The following is a 24,579-nucleotide window of genomic DNA, read 5'->3' as shown; positions in this document are numbered from 1 at the left end:
ACGTTTATTTTTGTGGTATATTCAAAACTGAATGAGTAGATCAATGATGACAGACAATATTTAAGTGACTTTGGCTAAACGATTATATAGATTAAATAAAATAATGGTCAAGCTCTTTACCCATAACATAATCATGAACTTGTATGTTTGTAATTTATTTCTTTAGCCAAGTTTGCAGCTCAGATGAACATAGACTACATTTTTACTGAAATATAGCTATACACTCTAGCTGACATAAATAAAACTGCACTGAACCCCGTCACTCGCATCATTTGAACTTTGCGATCGGCACAAGCCACCAGTGACATGCTGACTCACACAGGTACTCCTGCTCAAGCGTCCTCCCCTCCACCTGCCCACATGGACAGCCACCAAGTGAATGAGAAAATGGAGACCATTCTGTTAGAGTTGAGACAGGTGACGCGTGAAAGGGATGAGCTACGCAAACGTCTCGCCCTCTCTTCACCTGGAACCACCTTTGATGACTGCAGGTAGTGTTTTAGTCTCATTCTACAGCCTGTTTTCCAACACATTTGCAGAAAAGCAGAGCAATCTTGTTTCTACCTGCACTCTTTAGATAGAGGTATTTTGCATTCTTGAGAATTTAAAAGCCCTGCCAAAAAAAGCAAGAGCTATTTGACGTAAACTTGTGCTCGTTTTGTTTTAGAGTTGAGCATAAGATGTGAGGATACAGTTGAACTTTCTCTCTTTCCTTACGCTCCCAAAAGTACAAAGTTTGCATGTTTATCTCACTTATGGCTCTCACATTGTCCCATGTGGCATCTCAGAACTTGGTTTTTGATGCAAGTGTGTTTCCCTGTTTCCTGCTCTGTGAAATAGACCGAATGCAAAAGCAGGTCATGACTATGAGCGTCTGAAGCTGCAGTGTATGAAGGCAATGGCAGACCTGCAATCCCTGCAGAACCAGCATAGCACCACCCTGAAGAGGTGCGAGGAGGCTGTGAAGAAAGCAGACTTCTACCAGTAAGTGGAAAGCCTACTAGGGGACTTTGTAAATTTTTTAACAGCCGGTGCATTTGTGCTGTATGCATTCAAGCTCAGCCTGCAGCATTTTTAGCCAGTATTCTGTTCTTCCTCACATATTCACAGCAGATTGAGTAGAACAGATTTTATTTTTGCAAGTGTGATAGGGATGAAGCCTTTATATCAGTTCAAAATCTCAGTTAAGCTATAAAAATCCCAACAGGTCTTCTTCAATTTGATTTAATCTTTGGGATTGTTTGAGGGCGGGGGGACTATTTGTATTATTTAGTAGCAGGGCAAATCATACATTTCTGGCTAAAGGTTGAGGGAAGAGACTAGAATATGCTCTATAAGTATTATCCTTTTGTAAAGAGTTCACCATAAGCATGCTCTGTAATCAGTATGTGAATCCTGTGTATGCGGCACAGCATCTTTGCCGTGAGGATAATGCTGCGAACGGAGCATTTGGTGTCTAGTGAAATAAGCTGTACTGAGTTGACATGAAGGGAAGGCTAGTCCATTTGTATGATTTTTAATGATGCCATACAGCCTCTGAAGTGTAGGGAACCAACATCTGGCCCCCAATGCAAACAGACAGATGAAGGATTATGTCCGTGTTTAAGCCTGTACTTTTGCGTCCTGTTTGCACATCAGAGAGAGTCTTTATTTATCAATGTCCTCTCTGCCTCTGTACTCAACCATTCACTCTAAGCAGCATGTTTTTGTCAATGGAAAATCACATTCATGTCTAGCAGTTTTAACATTGTACTTAAATTAGTAAGTCGCTAAACACTTAACCATTAACCCTTAGTAATTCTGAAGAATTTTAATTAGTCCTATTAGTGATTCATGTTTTAGAAAATTTCAAGTTAAAGCTTTATTACATAAGAGGTGCGGTTTTTGTTTTTTTTTTTCCTATTAATGTTAATATAGTGACAGGAAGACCACAACAGCCCTGTGGCTTTAAATGAATGAATTAATTGTTTTTAGTGACAGCACGGTGGTGTGATGGTTAGCACTGTTGGTGCTCAGCAAGAAGGTCTTGAGTTTGACTCCACCTCCTGTCTGAAGGGCATGTTCTCCCATGTTTGCATGGGTTCTCTCCGGGTACTCCGGCTTCCTCCCACAGTACAAGAACAGGATTAGGTTAATTAGTGATTCTTAATTGCCTGTAGGTAGAACACAGTAAAACCATCTGTGAAAGTTAACACACAAAAAACAGTTTGTGAATGTGAAATTATGTCAACACGGGGTACTTCGTGTAATTTAATTTTTAGGTAGTTCTGAAATGATTAGTTTGACCACAAACTGCAGCAGTTAATCATTTCCAGTTGCAACAAAAGATTTGTATGCAAACTGTTGTGCTGGCTACTTCAAAACCTGCTTCGAGTTGGGTGTTCCAGTTAAGGAGATAAGACTGACGTGATTGTGCTGGAAAGATGACACCAGAAGAACAATATGTAATGAAATCCTGAAAGAAGAGGGCAAACAACACAAGAGGAAGTGGAAAGCACCCACAGAAATCTCATCAACATGATGTATCAATGGAAGAAGGCCAAAAAGGAGACTAAATTGCTCTTGACTAATAAAATATTTTTTTTAAAAAGAATCATAAAAAACAAAAAGATGGTGCTTACGTCTGTGAGAATAATCTGTAGACCAGCAGTAAGGCATGGCAGAAGAAGCGTCATAGTTTGGGACTGATGTTCTGCTTCAGGGCTAATATACCTTGCAATCATTAATTTATGCAGTTTACTTTGAAACTGCACCGAGAAATTGTTCCAGGAGAATGTCAAGGCAGCAGTTTATGACCTGAAGTTTGTAAGAGTTTCGGTGATTCAGCAAAACAATGGCCTAAAGCAAATCAACAACAACAGTAAATCATGTCCCAGTGGCCAAGTTAGAGTCCTGACCACAAATCAGCAGAGCTGCAGTGACATAACTGGCTACAGCAAACATTTCAGATGTTTTTAAGAAGCTGCTTTTAGCTACTACATTCAAGTATTAACTTACTTTCTTCATCCTACACTGTGGCTAACTGGTGCGATCCAAATGACGTACGTGTGTGTGTGTGTGTGTGTGTGTGTGTGTGTGTGTGTGTGTGTCCCCAAATATTTTTTGATTTATGATTTACTAGCTGAATATATGTTGCCAGAGACACAGTAGATGGAGATGTATATATTCAGTGCTGTAAATGCTGATTTTAAAAATCGCTGGCAGCACCCATGGTTTGATTGTACCCATTCTGCTATCTCCACAGTACACTGCACAGCCGTCTGGTGAGCGAGCACACCCAGCTGAAAGAGGAGCTCGAGGTGCTGAGACAGGACAACATCCAGCTGGTCAGGGAGCACAACCATGTGAAACAGGCCTGCGAGGAGCTCAGGAGGCTGCATGATGATGATCAGAGGGAAGTAGCTGATATGAAGATGCTACACCAGCAGGTGCCTGTGTAATTTTTCAGTTCTGTCACCATTCATGCTTAAAAATGGGACACAAACAACATACAGACACAAAAATATAAATGGGTATATACTATCTAGACACTTGCAGACACCCCTTTCCATCTCTAGTTGGCCGCTGACATAAAATCAGTTGGATCTTGACATTTGAGATGGACATTAATTTGCTCTTGTCTCGGTGACCATTATGTCCAAAAGGACAATGTTGTTCAGACAAATGGGGTCAGACAAGCTCTGTCCTCTCCATGTCTCCATCCATCAAAACATTCTTTCAGATTACAAAAATGACTTGACCTGAGTCTCTCACCATTACTCAGTCTGACATTCACCGTGACTGCAGTCACAAGACCATATCATTAAATGTTAGCAATGCCTTATATAACCATGGAGAATGTGTATAACAGGGCTAGTTGATAGCAAGGATACGTTCCCCATTGTCTCTAGAAGTCATGTCATCATTGCATAAACTACTGTTCAGCCTCAGTCAAATTAGGAGTCAAATTAGTTTTAAGTGATGCCAGCCCAGAGAAGACATTTATTGTACAGTTGTTAGATTCCAATTACATACTATAATTTTTCATGTCTAAATGTGTCCTGGTTTGTCCGTTTTTGGCACTCTGTTCATGATTTGGATTAGATTCAATAGTAATTTAAACGTTACAAACAAAATATTTGTAAACATGAAGCCAGACTGAGTCCATTGGATCTCATCAGTGCTTAATTAACTAAATTAACTTAATTAACTTACTGGTAGCAAGTCAAAAAGTTTATTCAGCTGATTTGACAGCAATTCTGTCTGTCAGGTCGACTGTACTTATTGTACATTTGAGCGTCTTCATCTTTTAGCTGTGGTTGCTAATTGGTGAAACTGTGGTAACATTAATCACTGTTTCGACCACAGTCTCCTGCGATTGCTTCCTGTACAGTTCCCACAGAACTAGTAAAATTGAATGGCAATACATTTTTAATGGTAGTTAAGCTTATCCATTCATGCTAAAAGCATGTAGTATACCCCAGTTGCTGCTTGCATCAGAAGCAGACTGCCCTATAGGATGTTAAGAAGCTAGACAGAAGCTAGATACAAGTTATCATCTGGTTCACTACAGTTCAAGTGATATTTCAACAGTTTAAAGTAACATTTTGTTTAATCTCCACTGAAACGGGTAATTAAATGATTTAGGCACTTCACTTTAGATTTATATCAAACAGCACAACATTTCAGCATCTACAGAGTTGAAAAGTATTCCGGATAACTTTTTCCAAGTGACTGCATCAGCTCTTATCTTGATATAGTCCCATTATTGCCCTCTAATTCGTTAAATAACCCGACTTAATGCTATTTGCAGGTAATGAGAGAGGGCTCCTCTGATGTCCTTAACAAACTCTACGACACAGCTGTGGACAAGTTGGAGGCCGTGAAGAGTGACTATGAGACTCTGAGGAAGTGCTACAATGACAAGTTGGCCAGTCACAATGCCGATTTGAGTCGTTTGGACCAGGCTGAGGAAGAGAACCACCGGCTGCAGAAGCAACTCGACATGCTGCTGAAACAAAGAGATGCTGCCATCCACTATCAGCAGCAATACTCTTCTTCAATAAGAAGGTAAAGCTGGAATTATTAGGTCTACAAAGCCAGCAGGGCTACAAACTTCACACAAAAACTGAGCAACTGTTAAAAAACTAAAAAGCAGTTGCAGCAAATTATACTACAAACTGAGTACTTGAGTACAGAGCCAAAGTCAGATCTGCACAGTGCTTAAAATGTGCTTAATCCAAGGCAGATGAAGCTTTGCGGATGTCCTCCCATTTATAGTTTTCTTTTTAGATGCTTAAATTCCACATTTGATCAGTCTATGATCTTATTGTTCATGATTTTAATGTTTTAAGCACAAGACAGAGTAGAAATGTTTACCCTTTGGAAATTAATAGAGGCATTGAATCCACTGCATTCCTTAATCCCTGCCTGATGCAGGTTTGACAACACCCACCAAGAACTATCCAAGGCCACAGCCCACAATAAGGAGCTACAGCGAGAGATGGAACGGCTGCAGTCTGAGGTGACGCGGCTCAAGACCCAGCAGCTCAAGGCGGCAAAGGACAGCGAGAAGTACAAGGAGGAGCGGGACTCTGTGATCAGTGAATATCGCTTGATCATGAGTGAGCGGGATCAGGTGATCAAAGAGGTGGACAGGCTCCAGACGGGTCTGGAGATGGCAGAGGCGAAGCTAAAGAGCACTTCGTCAGAGAGACGGGTGGCCAGTGAGGAGCTGGAGGCTCTCCGACAGGTAAAAGCTAAAATGAGGGATCATCAGTGAGAACTGAAAACGGTTAACCATTTCACAGACGGGATCAGAAAGCACTGGAGGAATAACTATTGTGATAAGAGACATTTGGAATTATACATGCACTATAAAGAAATTAATTTCTTCAGATTTACAGGGCTCCTTTTAATTTAAGTGAAACTGTTAATGAAGAATGACCATTTGCGTAACATCTGTGTCTTAAATATCTCTTGTCGTTAAACTGCTGAAGTCATTCTTTTTGGCAACAGTCAAAGGTTTAGGGTGGCTAAAAAGTAACCACGTCATGATCACTGCTATTAAAACCCACAGTTCAGGAAGAGAAATTTGGTTATGCTTTTTAACTCTTCTGTGTAAAATGAACTTGAGAAGCTCTCCAAAATAAATACATAAAAAATCCTTTTAAGAGGAGCAAAATTCTTTAGTTCTTCATCTAATAGGAAGTTTGTCTGGCAGCATATCTTTGTGCTGAGATAAGAATGTATTCCTCCCCAAGGAGGGAATTCCAGAATCACAGCGATGTAAGAAACACGTCGGCATAAAAGGAAATGTACAACAATATGCAAATCATATTAAAATATTCCAAAATTCTCAAGGTAAAAATTTAAAAAGATATAGAAATTTACTTTTTTTTTTCTTTATTTTCTTTATTATTATTATTATTATTATTTTTTTTTTTTTTTTTTTGATGAAGGAGCTGGCCTCAGCGCTGGTGGACAGGGACCGAGCAATCTGTGAAAAGAATGAGCTGCTGGAGAAATTCTGTCATGAGGTCAAGGACAAAGCTGAGGCCCAAAAGGAGCTGAACCAGGCCTGCAAAGACATCGAAACAGTGCGTGAGGAAAGAGATGTGGCCCGGAAGGAGAGGACAGAGGCCATCATCCAGAGGGACCAGCTGTTGCAAGAGTATTACCAGGCCAGACAGGTAGCCAGACGGACAGATGATTTATCATCACAAATGGAGGGATTGGTTTATTTCTCTGACAGTAATCCCTTCATCCCATCTCACATAGTAGTAGTTTTTTATTTTATTTTATTTTTTCTTCAATCGGCTGGCTGGTTTCTACATATTGATTTCTGTTGAGAAATGTGTACTCACCCATCATTCTGTTTGCAGTGATTGTCAGATTAATTATAAAAGTCAGGGATGCCTACATTAGGAAATTACCAATAATTGTAGTGACAGGCCTCACCCTCACTTCCAAGTACACCAGAAATCTGCACTGCGTCAGAAATGGATTGTTAAGCAAAACTGTAGACTGAAATGGAATTAATGCGACAGTGTATCTAGTGCAAGCGCTCTAGATACACCATCAGACTGAGTTTTACATTTGTTTTATTATATCTGGTTTATATACCTAATCCAGTCTATGGCTGTTTTATACATCATAGATGGAAACTACATCTTAGTTTACAGAAATTTGTTTTTGGATGGATGGAGTCAGCTAAGTTGAAAGTTTTGTTTCTTAAAAAAAGCAACAAAATGTCTTCATAGCTTGTAATTAATACCTTGTATTTAAAAAAACCAAAAAAAACCAACAAAGCACTTTATTTAGTCTATTGATTAGTGTACAAGCAGAAAAAATAAATGATCTATTCAAACAAACCTTTCTCACAGCAGCCATTCTGGCTGCTGCTAGAGGTAAACACAGGTGATACTAATCACATTAAAGCTTCACCTCAATAGAGGACAAGATTCATTATTCTAATTTGTAACATCTGTGTTTGTGCCATGTCAAGTCAAAATGACTGCTGTCAAACGGGTATTTGCATCAATGAGCTTTCAAGCTTAACTCGCACCAAAATTATGTAAAGCTGATAATTAAAAACATGTGTTGAGTATAATATTACTGCAAAGTTAGTGTACAGAGTGGGTGAAAGATGAAAATACTTTCTTATGACACACATTTAGAGGAATTTGCCACATGTTATCAAATACCATATTGGACTAAAAGCACCTTCACTTCTCCGGTGACATTTATCACCCATCAATTTGATCTACTCCTGCAGGAACAGGACTCTGCCACCATGAACATGGAACGAGCCACCAAGGAGATCGAGATGCTGAGGAAGCAGTATGAGGCCATTTCGCAGGAGCTGAAGGAGGCCTTGCAGGAGGCTGAGGTCGCCAAGTGTCGGCGGGACTGGGCCTTCCAGGAGAGGGACAAGATTGTAGCAGAAAGAGAGAGCATTCGGTAAGAATTTTTAAAAAAAAAATATAGATGTAGATGCATGTCATTGCGAGGAGGCTTGGGCAAAAATAGTTTGCGTGTATTTTATGTGACACCTGATGACAATATGTGCATCACTCAGTACACTGTGTGACAACCTGAGACGAGAAAGGGATAGAGCTGTGAGTGATCTGGCAGACGCTCTGAGGAATCTGGATGACATGAGAAAGCAGAAGAACGATGCGACGCGGGAACTCAAAGAACTAAAGTGCGTCATTTCTCCCAAAAGTTGTTTTTGAGACAGATAAATGTCTTGTGTTCTATTTTAGGTAAACTTGAATATTATTCATTGATTTATATTTGTGTTAAAAGTGCTTCTCTTCCTTAATGATCTTTTGTGCCACCCAGTGGATGAATTTTATTTACACAGGACAGTTCAAATTACTTTGAAATACTTACTGAAGAGCTACATATTTCATGTTTCCTGCAGAGAAAAGTTGGAAGATGAGCTGGAAAAGGAAGCAAGATATCGTCAGCTGATGGCCCACAGTTCACATGATTCAGCCATAGACACTGACTCAATGGAGTGGGAGACAGAAGTTGTAGAATTTGAGAAGCACAGAGTAAGGATCATTTAGAGTTTTCTTTTTTGTTTTTTAAGAAATGTGATTTGCCTTTAGAGAATTGCACTTAATGAATGAACTAATTCAGAATCAAAAAATCATAATATTCCTCGTGATTTTTCATTTTTGCAGGACATGGATTTGAAAGCACTTGGATTTGATCTTGCTGAAGGGGTAAATGATCCCTATTTACCAGGGGACTGTGGTGTATTTGTAACTAAGGTGGATAAAGGAAGTATTGCTGAGGGAAGATTAAGGTAACTGTCACTTTCCTCCTCAGTGTATATAAATGTTTTGATTTCCCTTTGTCATTTGACACCTGAGTTTTGGTTCTAATAATAAGCTTTATTTGGAGAATAGAAACACATTTTCATATTTTCACTTGTAAAATTTAGTATGCAGCACTCAGAAAATCAGATTTTTGATACATGTCAATTTACACAACACATCATAGTTGGCTTCTCTTTCATTATTATTATATTCTCTCTTATTTCTGTTCAGGGTAAATGACTGGTTGCTTAAAATAAATGACGTGGACCTGACCAATAAAGACAGGAAGCAGGTGATCAAAGCTGTGTTGAGTGGTGAGGGCATGATTAATATGGTGGTTCGTAGAAGAAAGTCACTAGGAGGACGGATCATCACTCCAATCCAGATAAACTTAGCTGGACACAAAGGTCAGCTTCAATTTCCAAATAAGTAATAAACTTCACCGTTATAATGTCTGCCTGACAAGCTAGTAATGACATTAAAGTGCAAAGTATTTGCGTTTAATTATCTGTATATGTGATGGTAATTGGGGTGTGTTTTTTCTAATTGTTTTTCCTCATAGACAGTGGACTAGGTTTGGAAAGTGGAGTGTTTGTTGCCACATTGGCTGCTGGCAGCCCAGCTGCTAAAGACTGCAATCTCACTATTGGTGACAGACTGTTAGCTGTAAGTATGATCACTGAAAAGTTTATCATTTGTTTGATAAAAGCCTGTTTGTTATCAAGAGATGGCTGTGGTCTCTAGTGCCCTCTACTGACCACATTCAAGTTGTTTTAAGACAAGCACAACTGCAGCATGTTCCAACTACTTGCCTTCAAAGTACAGTGTTGAAACAGAGGAAATTTGTTGTGTATATGTATACATTTCATAACTTCAATGAACATGAAGTAATGCAGCCAGTTTCACTGTTATATAGAGAGGATATAATGGAGACTGTGGGCTTCCAGTGAGGCTGACCTCCGAGATGAAGTAAAATCTGACATTACTAAAAATTCACTGGAGGTACCAAAATATCAGCTACAATACAAAGATGCTCACAGTACACTGCTGCACACTATTAACATAGTTTTGTAATTTTCATATGTCAGATAATATAAAATCTGTCAGTTAAACTAGGATTAAATGTTAGTGAAAGTAAGCTAGCACATTCCCAAACTTGCCCTTGTCACACAAACCATACATACAGGCCATAACACAATTATATAGTCTACTTATCTTTTGATTTCAGCACTCTTATGTTGGATAAAAAAAAATAAATAAAAATAAAAAAGTCATGACTGGGAATCATTTTTGGCTTGACTATATTTAAGTTTTAGACCACCATATATGTTACACTTTATTGGTCTGGAATATGCCGGTTATTCCAAACGGCTTCCATTATGATCTGAATCTGTCTTTTATATTGTAATTTGTCCTTATGCTATAATTTTATCCCTGGCAGCTTTAACACTGCCCAGGACCCAAAATTCATTAATAGACCATCATTTGCTGATAGTCTTACATCATGCACTCTATCATAGCTGGCTGCTTTGATATCAGTATCAGTAACTGTACTGAATATGCGTCTAAGCTTCGTTTTTGGGAGGTCTCACAATCCTACTTAAGTCCTGAATTGTCTTGATGTCCTACCTACATGTTTGAGACAGGGAATTCAGTATGATCTCACTTTATTATTAAAAAAGGCTTGCATTATTTACAGGAATCTGATATTTTAAAAAATTAAAGTACCTCCATAATCCTAATCAAGGAATTTTTGGGACTTGATTACTTTTAAGGGCAGGTGGCCACTATTTTTGTACCCAAGTACACATCAGCCATCATTTTAATGGTTAATGTTGTGTAATGAGGATGCGCACACCTCAGATACCGGTAATCTAAATTCTAACCATAACTAGCACATTTGCAGACGCCATTTCAAGATGGAGTACGATGATGATGATGTCTAGGTAAGTAGGCTCTTATTTATGGGACTTTTTTTTTTTTTTTTTTTTTTTTTTTTTCCTCAGATCAATGGAATTGCGCTCGATAACAAGTCGCTCTCTGAATGTGAGTCTCTGCTGAGAAACTGCCGAAATTCTCTCAGCCTCTCCCTCATGAAGGTAAAAACTCCGTAACCCAAACACATACAGATTCTCACAACTGTAAAATCACATACTGCTGTTTCTTCTAATAGACTCCCAATAGTCAGGCTTTATGCTAGTTGTACAATGCTTACTTCGTGCAAATGCTCATTGGGTTAATAGACAATGCAAAGTCTTCTTAAACCTTAATTGCTACCAGTATCTTTAATTTTTAAATGCTATCTCAAGTTTGTGGTTAAAAATGTCAGCGATCGTCCATTTCATCGGAAGCTATTTATTGCATTTAAACTATTTTAATGTATATTTATCAACATTTCTTCCTGCACAGTTCTTTCCCCAAAGCTGTTCTGGGCAGAGTTTATATGAAACTTTGAGAGACTCTGAAAAGAACCCGCGACTCCAGTCCTGTGAGGGCCACACGAGAAACTGCAGAAACTCTAAGCACAATTGCTCCACACAAACTGACATTTGTAGCTGTGACTTTGGCAGCAGAGGGGAGGAAGCCTGCAAGGATACCGGTGACTCCCTGAATAGCAGCAGTGGCAGCACTCACTCCCACCACAAACCCTTTTCCAATGGTTCCCCGCATTCCCGTTCCTTTTCTGCCTCACATAGTCCTTCGGAACCCCACCCAGAATTCTGCTACCGGAGGCAGGACCTCCAGCATCGGCCTTTTACCTTCACCCCTCTTCTGTCCGACTGCAGCTCACCACAGGCTGCTGTGGACCGAGTGCAGAGCTCGCCAGTCAAGCCCAGTGGAGGCACATGGCCTAAAGTCATAGTGGGAACTGTTTCAGAGTACACCCAACTGTCCATCTATAAGAAGCCCAAACAGAGGAAGTCTATTTTTGACATGAATGCTTTCAGGAGACCTGATGCAGCCCAAAAACTGGACTACATGTCCCTGTCTCACTCACCGCAGAGCTCAGTGTCTGAATCTGCTCAGACACCCCCCACCCCACCAGCAAGGAGCGACTCGTTTAGGTTCAAGCATCGGCAGCAGAACAGCTCCGCGTCGGACTCCACCATTACCACCGGCACACCACCAGCATCCCCTGCCCAAGCTACGAATCCTAAGGACAAGGGAGAGGTGGGAAACCAATGCTATTTCAATGATGGCCCTCCAGGAGAGGCCAAGGGCAGCTCCAAGAAACCTGCTGAGGAGGAAGAAGAGGAGGAGAACCGGTACAGGACAGAAGTGCAAGGAAAAAAGAGATACCGGCCAAAATCAGCACCAGCACTACGTCGAAATGTGACTCCATTGCACATTCCTGTTCCTATTCAGGTAACTGAGTATTTAAAGAACATGTTGAGGAATTTACTATTTGACATTTTTATAGATGCTATGGTTTGTGTTATTTTGTGTCCCTTATTTCCTCAAAAATTAAAAGGCTTACAAGCTGTACGTTTGCTCCTTGCAGGTACAGAGTTTCTCTAACGATGAACACTCCCCAGAGCCAGTGGACTTGTTACGTTTCTCTCCTATACGAACCAATCGGTACAGCGTACAATATGCACCCAAAAGCTACAGTAGTATTGCATCACGTAAGTTATGGGAACAGCTTAATGTGTTCATTTTTTTCCATTTTTTTTTCACATTTCCAAACACTGCATGGATCACTAATAATAAAAATAGAAAGTTGATTTCGATTTGTTGGGGTTTTTTCTATTGAACTAATAAAGGCTTGATATTTATAGGATGGAAGTGTCACATAACTACTACTTGTTGATGTCTAATCCCACTATTTGTCCTCCAGACCCTGCACAACGAAGTTTTGCCCCTTGCCCTGCTGTGACGGCTGTCATGAGGAACCCTGTCTACACAGCCTGGAGCCATGAGGTCCAGGCCAACAACCCTCCTCCAGCTCCCAGCTCGAGCAGTCATCCTCATACACACACAAGGTGTTCTGTCAGTCTTTTCAACATGCACGAGTCCAACTCTTCTTCACGAGCCTTTTTACTGTTGTGAATCCTAAAAATAAATCTTGTCATTTTGCCATGTGAATATATGAATTAATGAGTATACTTATTTTGCATATAGTGTCAAGTAAAATTTTCTGTTTCAATCACACCTCATTCACTGCAGACATTTAATAGGAAGAAGGTAGCTGAGTCGACTAAACCACTACAATTTGTCGGTGAAACAGAACTCTCAATTCCAGGTCTTTGAATTGACTTAATAGAGTTCACCCATGATTAATTGAATTATTCGACAGGTAGAGTATCTTCAGTGCTGTTTTTGTCTGTTAGACAGATAATGCAGCAACTAGTCAAATACAACTTGGTGGAAATGTGGAGCAGGGACAAAGAAAGCCACCAGATTTTGGGACAGAACCAGGTCAAGTCGTTAAGAAATTCTGAGCTAGGTCATCGGCCTCGTTGGAGAAAAGTGTTCTCCAAATGCTTTTTAAGTTTACTTTTTTCCTTGTTACAACATCTTGAAATATCTATATCTGTTAGAAAACTGATATTTTATCTCAACTGTTAGACTGTCTCTTTTGAAGCAGAGAGAGAGATTAATTAATAATTATTCTGTATTCTTTTTTTTGCTGTGATTGTATTCTGCATACTTCTGGTTTTTGGTGCATTAGTTAGAAATAAAAGACAATTTCAGATGTTGTTTTTATATATATATATATATATATATATATATATATATATATATATATATATATATATATATATATATATATATATATATATATATATATATATATATATATATATATATATATATATTTTTAACAGTTTATTTTGATGCTTACTGCAAAGTAGACATTAGTTCTAGTAGTACTGTTTTTCATTTTAACCACAGATTTGCTAAATCCTGAATGGTGTATTTATAGCAGCGAAACAACTGTGCCCCAGATCTCATGGACAGATGGCATGTAGCAAATTATATCTTGCCCTGGATTGAATAATTGACTGCCGGGGGACTTACGCAGGCCTTTTCTTTTTCCTCCCCCCCCCTCTACTCTAGCCCCCAGCATCAAGGTCGCCTCAGTCTGGACCTCAGCCACAAGCGCACTGGAAACCCGACTGAGCGGAGCTGCAGCCAACCACCACACAGTACGAACTCCTTGCCCTGCAGCAACAGAATGAGTATGTATGGTGCCCTAGTTTTATGGTAATCACGACATGTTTGAATAATGTTGTTTACATTTTTCTTAATTCAGTCCGCACTTATTTAGCCCACTATTTATCACTGCTAGCAAAACACCTAACTGGCGTCGAGTTGCATTGTTAGCAAACACTGACTTCTGTGACACAAAATTATTTAACTTTAATTTTACTCTTAAACTCATTATATTTATGCAATGTCAGTTTTAAATGCAACTCTCCTGTAATGAGTTAGAAAGTCTTGTAGCAGTTTAATTGGCTCAGGAGACGATGGTGATTAACTGGCTACTTCAAACATTTGCTCTGTGGTAAATATTTAGATTAGCAGTGTCGGGGAAAGGGGCTTATCACAGTTGTTCATATATTTCCTGGGGAATTCCCATATCAACATGGTTGGATACCCTCAGTTGTGTGAGAAAATGTTTCTTGTTTTCTTTTTTTTCCATTATGGGTCAACTGACCCTTTTAATAAATTTCCTGTTTTTTTTCTTAGGCACCTCTGGTACTCAATTTAGAGCAGAACGGATTAAGATCCCTCCAATTCGTTATCCTCGCGCCACTGGATCTGACAAAGGTACTGTTCAGTCTGGGAGCAACATCTACTGGTACCAAATGTTACTTCAATTTTTTAATATCCTCTGTCACTCCAGGCTCGCTTACACATTCGGAGGGTAGCAGCCCAACACCTCCAATGTCCCCTGTCAACCTGGACACGTCGTCTTTCACTAGCAGCCAATCGCAGAGCTCCATTTCCACCCAACCTAGGATATCAGTCAGCCCTGCTTCAATTGGTGACAGGCGAAAGGAAGGGTAGGCCAACCGAATCCTCGTCATTGTCCGAATCTTTATCCCACCATGATTCAGCACCACAAGACATGTTTTCCACCATTTGTCTGTACTTTTTGTCTGGTTCATTGTGATTAAATGCTTGCAAAGCAGTAAACAAAGCCTCAAGCCTCCATCCAACACTGTCACCACAATCGATCATTTTATTATCTTCACTTTCTTCTCTGCTGCTGAGCCTTGTAACTTGAAATCTTTCTGTCTTTGTCTGTTTTTATTTTTTCCCTGTCATTCTGCTTCTCAGATTTGTCTCTTACTGCACTTCCTCTGTTAGACCTCCACTTGGAATTAAGCCCAAGTTCTTCTCTTTAAGAAGCTCGAGGTTTGTCTTGTGCTGGTAGCACATACAGTATAAGCACTGTCTGCAGGACTGTTGGAGCACAGATCTTATCATTCTGCCTACACTCTGCATATATAAATGTTACAGTCTAGACTCACTTTGCAGCAGCGGTGCTAGATTCTTTTGAATGTTTAATAATGGCAGTAATGAAATGGATGTGTATCCTTAGGTCGTCATCTTCTCTGCTCATTATTTATTCAGAATGCTGTTAAATGTTGTATGATTGCATGACATGAAGTGGGATTTGAAAATGCACGCTTGCCACATCAGCCACAACATTAAAACCTTGTTCTTGGTACAGTGTGCTACAAAAACAGCTTGGACCATTAGGTGCACAAACATAAGACCTTTGGGCGTGTCTGGTATTGTCAGACATGAGGCTACAGGCTCAAGCATCAGATGCTTGATCAGATTGGGATTTTGAGAGGTTGGAGGCCCTGACATTGTCCAGTTGGGGACTGTCATTGCCTTCATATGGTGCTGCTGTTTTTGTGGGTGGTATCAGCCACATACCAGGATTGTGATTACTGTTATTTACTTTACCTGCAAGGGGTTTTTAATGTTGTGGCTGGTACGTGCATATTATTGTTTGAACAATACACATTTGTGTGAAAAATGTCACATGATTCGGTGATTATTTGCATACATGACATGCATGATAGCATGCAGACTCATATTGTGTAGGAAAACATTAGATTGAAGGGAAGAGCTTATTCTAATTTTTTTTTTTTTTTTTTTTTTTTTTTTTTTTTTTTTTTTTTTTTTTTTCCCTTCCCCAAAGTTGCATGCTTGCAACTTTTCTATAAGATGTCAAAACACATAAATGTTCTTTCTTTTTTTTTTCTCCTGAAGTCCGTACCTGGGGGAGCCACGAAATGTGACGGTACAGAAGGGAGCAGAACCGCTTGGTATCTCCATTGTGAGTGGAGAGAATGGCGGAGTGTTTGTGTCCAAAGTGACAGCAGGTAGCATTGCTCATCAAGCTCGATTAGAGTACGGAGATCAACTTCTTGAGGTACATTAGCTACTTTACTGCATATCCATGATTTATCTTTTTTTTTTTTTTTTTTTTTTTTTTTTTTTTTTTTTTCCTGCCTCTAATGAATCCCTTCTGTTTCCAGTTTAATGGAATCAACCTTCGCAATGCCAATGAGCAGCAGGCACGGCTGGTGATCGGGCAGCAATGTGACACGGTCACCATTTTGGCTCAGTATAATCCACACATGTTTCAGCTGGGGATTCACTCTCGTTCAGGGTAAGAGGGAGACGAGAGCTTAGCAGTGCCCTTTTCTGTATAAAGCACAGTATGTGCAAAGCAAACGCATGAGTACACAATCGTAAAGACTTCATACTGTAGCACAGGAATAAGAAATGGGTTATGTAATTATGATTAACAAATATTAACACTAAAAAGGAGATGGCACGAATGTGCTATAACAGTAAACAAACCCTAAAGTGTATTCTCTAAAAAACAGTTATTTGGACTTTAGGGTAAAATATTAAATGATTAGAAAAGATTCTGACTTTGTTTCTCATCTTTTTAGTTCTCGGATGGAATCCATCAGCAACCAGCCGTCACCCCATGACAGCGGAGCCACCACACCGGACAATCACTCCACTGTAGATTTACTGAGTGAGCAGGATGAAGGCACGATTACTCCTGCATCCAAACAAACGACTCCTGCCACTAGTCCACACATCTCCTCCAGGTAGTAGCTTTATATCTGCTTTTATGTTCGCTGGGTTGATATGGTGTTTTAATACAGCCCTTTAAAATAGACTTTGAATCTACTGGTCGAACTTCTTAAAATGTATTTTTCTTTCAGGCTTCCTGGTTCAAATCCACGCAGGGTTCCAGAGTATCGGTTGGTGAGGCTGAAGAGGATCCACGTGGAGCTGGGAGTTCAGATCTGTGGAGGGAACCTTTATGGCATCTTTGTGGAGAGTTTAGATGATGACAGCCCTGCTAGGGGTCCTGATGGTTTACTGCCTGGAGATTTGATGCTGGAGGTATCTTTCATATTTGTCAATAACTGTGACGCACCAAAGTTGTCATGTGTTCAATAAAAAGTAAGTTGCAGTAGCTGTAGTGAAAACAATACTGGACATAATTGTGTGATTTGTGTACCTGTATTATAATGCTCTGAGGCTAGAAGAAAAGCACATTAAAGCAGGTTTAGACATAGAATCTGACTGCTTTCTGTCTTATAGATGATTGTCTTTATAGTTTTAATTTATTTATTTATTTTTTAAACAGTACAATGGTGTCAGCATGAAGAACAAAACTAAAGAAGATGCTTACCTGGAATTGTTGAAACCAGCTGAAACGATCACCTTCAAGGTCCAGAACTATGCAGACAACCTTGATGCAGTAAGAGAGAGTACCGGAGATGGATTTTTCATAAGGTACCCTGAATATTTATCAGGCCACTGAAATTAAACTGCTGAGATGACATGAATATTGTGCCTCTTAATTTTATGTTAAACAAAATCCAAAATGGAACCTAACCACCGGGAAATGGGCAGTAAAGTTTGGGAACATTGAGCTAACAGAACAGACATGTTTTGGTGATTTGAGTGTCAGGTCAATAACTCGTTGAAGCTTGTAGAGTATAGCTTGTAAGACTTGTTTTTCCATTATAGTCTGCAAAGTTTTGTTTATCATGCCATTGACATCTTCCCCAACTACTTTATTCATATTTGGCAGAGCACTTTATGAGAGAGTGGCAGAAATGGAGCAGGAGCTAAGCTTTAAGAAAGATGACATCCTTTATGTTGAAGACACACTACCAAATGGTAATTTTGGCTTCTGGATGGCCTGGCAGCTTGATGAGAGTGCACAGAAACTAGAGAAAGGACAGATTCCAAGTAAATACATGTAAGTACAGTGTAAGAATTTGTGGTTTTCTGATTTAGAAAATCTGTTGAGAAATTCTACATTCATCAAACTTTAATGTTAAAGAACATTAGTTTGATAGCATGTTGATATGGATTGAAATATTATCTCCATAAGGATGGACCAGGAATTCTACAGAAGGCACAGCATGGCTGATATGAAGGATGAAAACGGCACTAGCAGGACGCTGTCTGCTGCTGCTCGGAGGTCATTCTTTCGCCGGAGGCTAAAGCACAAACGGAGTGGATCCAAGGATGGAAAGGACATGACGGCTTTGGACGCCATTAGCACAGATTCTTTACCCATCACAGAGGGTGAGAAACTCTCTTCTAAACACAACTTTATTTAAAAATGCACAAAAGACACATAATTGTATAAGAAAGGTTGATTCTGGAATAAGCACATATTTGGATTTTCTTGAGCGCTTACTTCACCAGCATTGCATTATACTGTCGTCACATTGTTAAACTTACAAAGGACTGTTTGAAATCAAAAAGTTCACAGTGAATACAGCAGAATCTGATTATTGTATTTCACACACTCCTTCACAAGAGTTGGACGTAAAATTACCCACAAATCTGTTCAACCACAGGCAGATTTGTCAGAGGTTTGAATGTGGAGCACGCTGCAGAGGCTTGCTCACTTTCTAAGCATCCAAGATTTAATTTACTGGATATAGTCTTGACTTCAGTCAATTTATCAGACTTCACACAGCTGCATCTGGAGGTGCAACAAACATAATTACATTTCATCACAGACACCACAGTTTTACCAAATAAATTTTAGTCTTTGGTGTTTAAAATAGTTACCTTTAAGTGTTTAAAGAAAAGTTCATACATTTATTTTTTTTTTTAATGAAAACCTTTTCCCAATTAAGCCTAATCTCTAAGACTTAATAATGCTCTCAAGTTTGAAAAGTTCAGATTTTATTCTTTAGGCTTGATACTAGATAGAAACTGCTACTTTGAATGTCCCTATTAACCTTACGTGATGATTTGTGAGGCAGATCTCAGGCATGAAGATGTGTTTATATAGCTGGATTTTTCTTGAAAGAAACTGAAGCTTTCACATAACACAGAAACCACGGTTAAAATGAGCAGCAGTGTCTCTCTCCTGTTATGCCTTTGGAATAAATTGCTTTGGTTTATTCCCTGCACAGACGGCGTGAGCCTCATGTACCAGCGGGTTCAGAAGGTGGAGTACTCTTCGCCTCGTCCAGTGCTGATCTTGGGTCCATTAGTGGAGGCCTGTAAGGACATGTTGGAGAAGGAGGCTCCTACCAAGTTCTGTCGCTGTTTGCCTGGTGAGCTTCTGATTTGTGTGAATTTATACATGAAGGATGTGTGTGTCCATCAGACTTGTGTTATTGCGCAAGGGAGATTTCACTGAGAGCTACCTAACATGAAACTCAAAGATCAGAGAACTTGACGTGTATATTAAAATAAAAAATGTTGCTTTTTTTTCTTTACTTTTAGAAATTATGAAGGCATCTCAGCAGGCAATAGAGCGTGGAGTAAAGGATTGTGTGTTCATTGATTACAAACGGAGGAGTGGGCATTTTGACGTGACAACAGTCGCCTCAATAAAAGAAATCACAGAAAAGGTAAATTTAAAATAACCTTAATCTGCACTATTTATTGATTTGCTTGTCCAGAAATGACACATTTATGACCCTGCACCAATAGCAGTTGTATCTTGAAGTTTATGCACTGCTGTCTTTCCAACTTTTCTTACAATCTTCAGAGGACTTTCAGCTGAATTCCAAATAATGCAATACAGCCAAACTTCCAAACTGATTAAAATAACTTGATTGGCTACATATTTTCAAAGAACCTTTATTTTTTTTATGTTGACATTTATGTTGTTGTTGATATCCCATAAACTGCTAGAAGTCTTTAAACACACAGAGCGTGAAAATAAATATTTTCTGCAGTTTTTTTTTTTGTTTTTTTTTTTTTTAAACATCTCCCATTTCTCATGTTGTCTTCTCTCATAGGACTGTCACTGCTTACTTGACATTGCCCCTCACGCCATTGAACGTCTTCACATGGTTCACATCTACCCAATCATCATATTCATCCGCTACAAAAATGCCAAGCAGATAAAGTGAGTAATTTCATGCCTGCTTTGACTTTTAAAATATTTTTTTTATTTCTACCTGTCAGACATGTTGAGCATGCTTTGTGTTGTGGTACCAGTTTTGTTTACCCAGTTATTTGTCAAGCTCCAAACCTTGAACAACATACAGAGAGAACTCATCCAAAGCTTTTGCCTCTGGAGGCTGTTTCTGAGAAGAAAGGGGAAAATGTGGGCCATAGCATTTTCAAATAAAGCCACATTCATGAACAAAACTCATCCGTATATTCTGAACTAAAGTAATAATCTGTTTCTATTTTGCAAATAACTACTTGGGCATTAAATCAATATGTAATCTAAAAATGTCAGGTCATAAAGAATTATTTAAAGATTACTTAAAGTTCCCCCATTTTAAAGCCATTCTCGCTTGAAGGACTGATTATTCCTGATTATGCTTAATTTTATCTGGCTTGAGACAGTTGCTTGGGAAATTGGCATCCGCAGAAGTCTTGCTGGTTTTATAATCACATTTGCCCTCCATCCATAACAAAACGAATTGATCAACCAAAATTTGATCAGCATCATTAGTTGCGAAGACACGACGTGCTCTCTTCCACCACCTGTTTTCATCGACTGATGGTGATGGCTCACAGATCCTCTGCTTTTTCATTTGTAATCCGTGGGAAGATTAAATCTGCTGAACCTTCGGCATGGTGCTTCATGCACATGCGCACACAAACGCATGCAAATCAGGGCAAACTCGGGTCGGGCAGGAACAGGCTTTTTCCACCACGCACGTACACACACGCGTCCATAAATCTATGAAACGGTGCAGCAGGCAAACATGGTTCAGATTGATTCCTGCTAAGCCTTCGCTGTCATCAGCTGAGTGCCAGCTGTCCTGGGAGGGGCTCACGAGGCCTGTGGCTCCGCTTCGTGGTGTGGGTGGCTAAAAACACACGATGCCCTGCCGGCCTCAGCTTCCATGTACACAAAAACACACCTCCCACTGCCTGCTGCAGCAACTGACAGGAGCCCAAGGTTTTTCATGGGTTTCTATCCTCTGAGAAGCATCAGCAGACCAAAATGTTGACTGCATAATGAGTGAAAGGAGAGAGACAGTGGTATTCTAGGTTAAGTCAGAGGTAAAAGATGAAGACTGGTAAACACATGAATTCTCAAGGCTTTGTGCGGTCATGGGTACTGAGTGGGATGGATGGGTTTAAAGTAGGGAGATTTCACTGAAGCTAAGCTGTTAGATTTCTTGGCAGAAATGAGAAGTTTTGCTGTAAAAACTAGTAGATATCTCCTTTAAATTGCATCTATAGTTACTTTAGTCAACATCTGAGTATTTTTTATTTTATTTCGATAAAATGCTAATAAGGGTAGTTGATCCTTGTTAACTTTGCTGATTTATCCAAAAAGACTTTCTTGTCTATTACTGCCAGTAGAATTTCCAGGAAAATGGTTTTCATTTAAGTTAATGTTGGCAGTAGCAGCCCAGAAACATGAATAATTTATATGCAGTTGAATTGGGATAAATGTATTCACATTTTTGTATAAAAGAAATTCACTCTAAATTTGTATTTAGCAATGTTCAAGATGTATTAAAATATCCACACACTATTATTACTGTTTATAAACATGTCTGCAGATTTTTAGTAATACAAAATATGGAAATTGTGACTGTTTTGTTGACATCAAGAATCTGACACTTTGAGTGTTTGAAATGAGGTTTTGTAGCAGGCTGACAGGGCTGATGTTTCCTCAGAGAGCAGAAGGACCCTTTGTACCTGCGGGATAAACTGTCTCAGAAACATTCCAGGGAGCAGTTTGAGGCAGCGCAGAAAATAGAGCAGGACTACAGCCGCTTCTTCACAGGTTGGTGGGATAGGCTTATGTTCACTCGATGTTAATTTGTATACAGGCGTTATAATTCTAATTATTGTAACCTTAACCACACCTACAGTACACAGAAATGTGTAACTGCAAACTGAATCCCAGTTTACAAAGAAAGGTGTATTTTTGTAACCATTTTTTCACCTCGGGCTTAAAAGTCAGTTCATCAATAATCAGACACAAACTGTTTAATGGCATTTATCGCTGTATGTCCAAAATTTTTGGTGATAGTCTCTGAGATTTGTTTTTAACTGTATTTATTTCATGTTATTTAGAGTTTAGTCTTAAAGAGGAGGTATTGGGAGCACTGTATGTGTGTTCTTTAAGAAGAGTTAAAGTTCTGGTAACTGGAGCAGCAGACAGTCTGACACCCAACTGTCTGCCTGATTAATGACTAGAAAAGGAGGCGACTTATACACAAGGGCTTTTGCAATGAACACATACCACAACTGATCCCATCTATTAGGGAGAGTTGGCCGGCCAACTTCTGCACACATGCCACGATTGTGATTATATTTATCAGCACTTTCATTAAAAGTATCTGTTGATAGACAGCTTATACCAGTTTGTCTTCACAGTTTACAACTGTAAGTCTTTTATTTCCACAGTCCTGTTGGTTGGTGTCAACATTAGTCTCATTACATGCTTGATATAATTGAAAATGAGTAGTGCTTGGATTATGCAAAAATAAGAAAAAATCACATTGGTCTGGGAGCTGAGTGACTGAATGGGGAAAAAATGAAAGAACTTTCAATGGGATGTGTTAACCACAAAAATACCACCCTCCTCCCAACTGTATTGCAGGTATTGTCCAGGGAGGCAGCGTCTCCTACATTTGCACTCAGATCATGACCATCGTGGAGCAGGAACAGAGTAAAGTACTGTGGATTCCAGATGGAGCCCTGTAAAAGTATCTCCCCTTGTTCATGTCAACCAGAAACATTCCAGGATGTAGCGAAGATGTTCAAATCCAGCAGTTCACAGCCGACTCGATGGTTAACATCCAATACTTCTCACTTACAGCAATATCAGCACACATGATTTGCAATATTCCTACTACAGTAATTATGTAGTACAGAGACTTGTTTACACTAGTCTTCAATACTTGAATTGTGTATTCCCTCATATTCAGTAGCACTCCTTTAATCCCTTGAATTGTCAGACCACAGGGACTCTGCATCAACTCCAAACTGAAGATGGACCACTGTGTTCCCTCCTTGATATTTATGTCTTCTCTTGCCATTTAATTTATCTAATCAAGTCAAAGATGTTGGTTATGATCCTTTGTTATACAACTGTAGCTCTCTAGTGAATAATGTTCTTATTTATAGAGGAGAAATTGCTTCCTTCACATTATGTCAGTCTTTATTTGGATCATTTCACTCCTCTCATATAATATTGTGCCAAGCTAAATATATTTAATACACCACACTTATTAACACTGCAATTTTCCTTGTAAATCACGCAGCAGGTTTGCTAGTTTCTGCCAATATTCTTTGTCAGGTGGATTTTTATTTTTTTATTTTTTTTTGTTTTTAAATTTAAGAAGGGATTTTATTTTATTTTTTTCATCTGTTGGCTAAACACATGTACGTGTTCCTCCTTGAATTTTCACGTCAATCACGTTGAGAGCATTTCATCTGGATGTCAGATAAAACACTTTACATCAGGCTTTCTCCAAATGAAGGTTATTGTTTCTATAAAATATTAAACATTCAGTTAATGGAGTGCAAGTTGTCTGTGTTTTCTTTGCACATCTGAATGCTAACATCAGCTCACAAATAGCGGGCTGGTTATTTGTCAAGAAAAACTGGACTCAAGTTGGACCTCAATCAGTGCACAGTTTGTCCTCGAGGGGGAGTAATTTACCACTAGACGAGAGAAAACAAGATGTCCTGTTTAGTACTTTTCCTTACCATGTTTTATAACTGCCCATATAAATACTCTTATTCCAATATTTGGAAACTTTTTACATTTTGGGTTTTCTAAGCCTTTAATGCGTGGTGGCGTGGAAACAATGAAAATGTATGGTGTATTCTCTGCTGCAATGTGTTTTTTAAACCCGTATTTCCATCACTGCTGGAGAAAACGTTTTCTCGTTTAAAGGCTCCAGACATCCTTAGATTGATGTTAAAGCTCCATATAAAGATGTAGGACACCAATAAGAGAATTTCATTTTCGTCACTTTGCCCCACCTTATTATAGAAATACAGTTTGAAATGTGATTATAGTTTAGGAACATAGATCTAATGTACAAAACTAAAACGTCCGTACAAAATTAAGGGTTTAAAAGCACGGTGGCTCTAACCATAAAGTTACAACCATCAAAAATTGATGAAGCGGTCACTATAAATAACCAGACATCAAGATAAGCATCGACGTCTGCTATTGATGGCTCCTCCCCCGCTACCTGTAAATCTGCGATGCCATCTTCCAACAAATGGATGTGACAGAGGGAGTCGGAGAACGAGAATTGCGTACAAGAATAAAACGGTCATTTTTTTTCCAACCCAA

The 24,579-nt window shown here is 39.2% G+C and overlaps 1 protein-coding gene across 1 annotated transcript in view; it reads left to right on the top strand.

The window, feature by feature from the left end:
* Positions 1 to 23,605, top strand: part of LOC146626817 (disks large homolog 5-like) — a 30,260-nt gene extending 6,655 nt beyond the window's left edge. Inside the window, exons 3-34 of the mRNA XM_085361473.1 lie at positions 323 to 491; positions 841 to 984; positions 3,245 to 3,428; positions 4,793 to 5,049; positions 5,419 to 5,731; positions 6,441 to 6,671; positions 7,757 to 7,941; positions 8,060 to 8,185; positions 8,408 to 8,540; positions 8,673 to 8,797; positions 9,042 to 9,217; positions 9,373 to 9,476; positions 10,817 to 10,909; positions 11,220 to 12,176; positions 12,313 to 12,436; positions 12,649 to 12,793; positions 13,872 to 13,993; positions 14,505 to 14,585; positions 14,662 to 14,821; positions 15,099 to 15,176; positions 16,047 to 16,209; positions 16,316 to 16,449; positions 16,739 to 16,903; positions 17,021 to 17,204; positions 17,452 to 17,600; positions 17,902 to 18,072; positions 18,208 to 18,404; positions 19,250 to 19,393; positions 19,566 to 19,693; positions 20,087 to 20,196; positions 21,938 to 22,047; positions 22,870 to 23,605. Of these exons, the coding sequence (XP_085217599.1) occupies positions 323 to 491; positions 841 to 984; positions 3,245 to 3,428; positions 4,793 to 5,049; positions 5,419 to 5,731; positions 6,441 to 6,671; positions 7,757 to 7,941; positions 8,060 to 8,185; positions 8,408 to 8,540; positions 8,673 to 8,797; positions 9,042 to 9,217; positions 9,373 to 9,476; positions 10,817 to 10,909; positions 11,220 to 12,176; positions 12,313 to 12,436; positions 12,649 to 12,793; positions 13,872 to 13,993; positions 14,505 to 14,585; positions 14,662 to 14,821; positions 15,099 to 15,176; positions 16,047 to 16,209; positions 16,316 to 16,449; positions 16,739 to 16,903; positions 17,021 to 17,204; positions 17,452 to 17,600; positions 17,902 to 18,072; positions 18,208 to 18,404; positions 19,250 to 19,393; positions 19,566 to 19,693; positions 20,087 to 20,196; positions 21,938 to 22,047; positions 22,870 to 22,973 (5,666 nt within the window). The 3' untranslated portion in view covers positions 22,974 to 23,605. The remainder of the gene's footprint in view (positions 1 to 322; positions 492 to 840; positions 985 to 3,244; positions 3,429 to 4,792; positions 5,050 to 5,418; positions 5,732 to 6,440; positions 6,672 to 7,756; positions 7,942 to 8,059; positions 8,186 to 8,407; positions 8,541 to 8,672; positions 8,798 to 9,041; positions 9,218 to 9,372; positions 9,477 to 10,816; positions 10,910 to 11,219; positions 12,177 to 12,312; positions 12,437 to 12,648; positions 12,794 to 13,871; positions 13,994 to 14,504; positions 14,586 to 14,661; positions 14,822 to 15,098; positions 15,177 to 16,046; positions 16,210 to 16,315; positions 16,450 to 16,738; positions 16,904 to 17,020; positions 17,205 to 17,451; positions 17,601 to 17,901; positions 18,073 to 18,207; positions 18,405 to 19,249; positions 19,394 to 19,565; positions 19,694 to 20,086; positions 20,197 to 21,937; positions 22,048 to 22,869) is intronic.
* The last annotated feature ends 974 nt before the right edge of the window (positions 23,606 to 24,579 follow it).

This window comes from Diplotaxodon limnothrissa, linkage group LG8, assembly GCF_057381915.1.
Source record: "Diplotaxodon limnothrissa isolate DT_005_m linkage group LG8, D_limnothrissa_male_GT1.1, whole genome shotgun sequence".
Taxonomy (NCBI): Eukaryota; Metazoa; Chordata; class Actinopteri; order Cichliformes; family Cichlidae; genus Diplotaxodon; species Diplotaxodon limnothrissa.
Note: the sequence above shows the minus strand (reverse complement) of the source record. Positions and strands in the feature narration are given on the sequence as shown.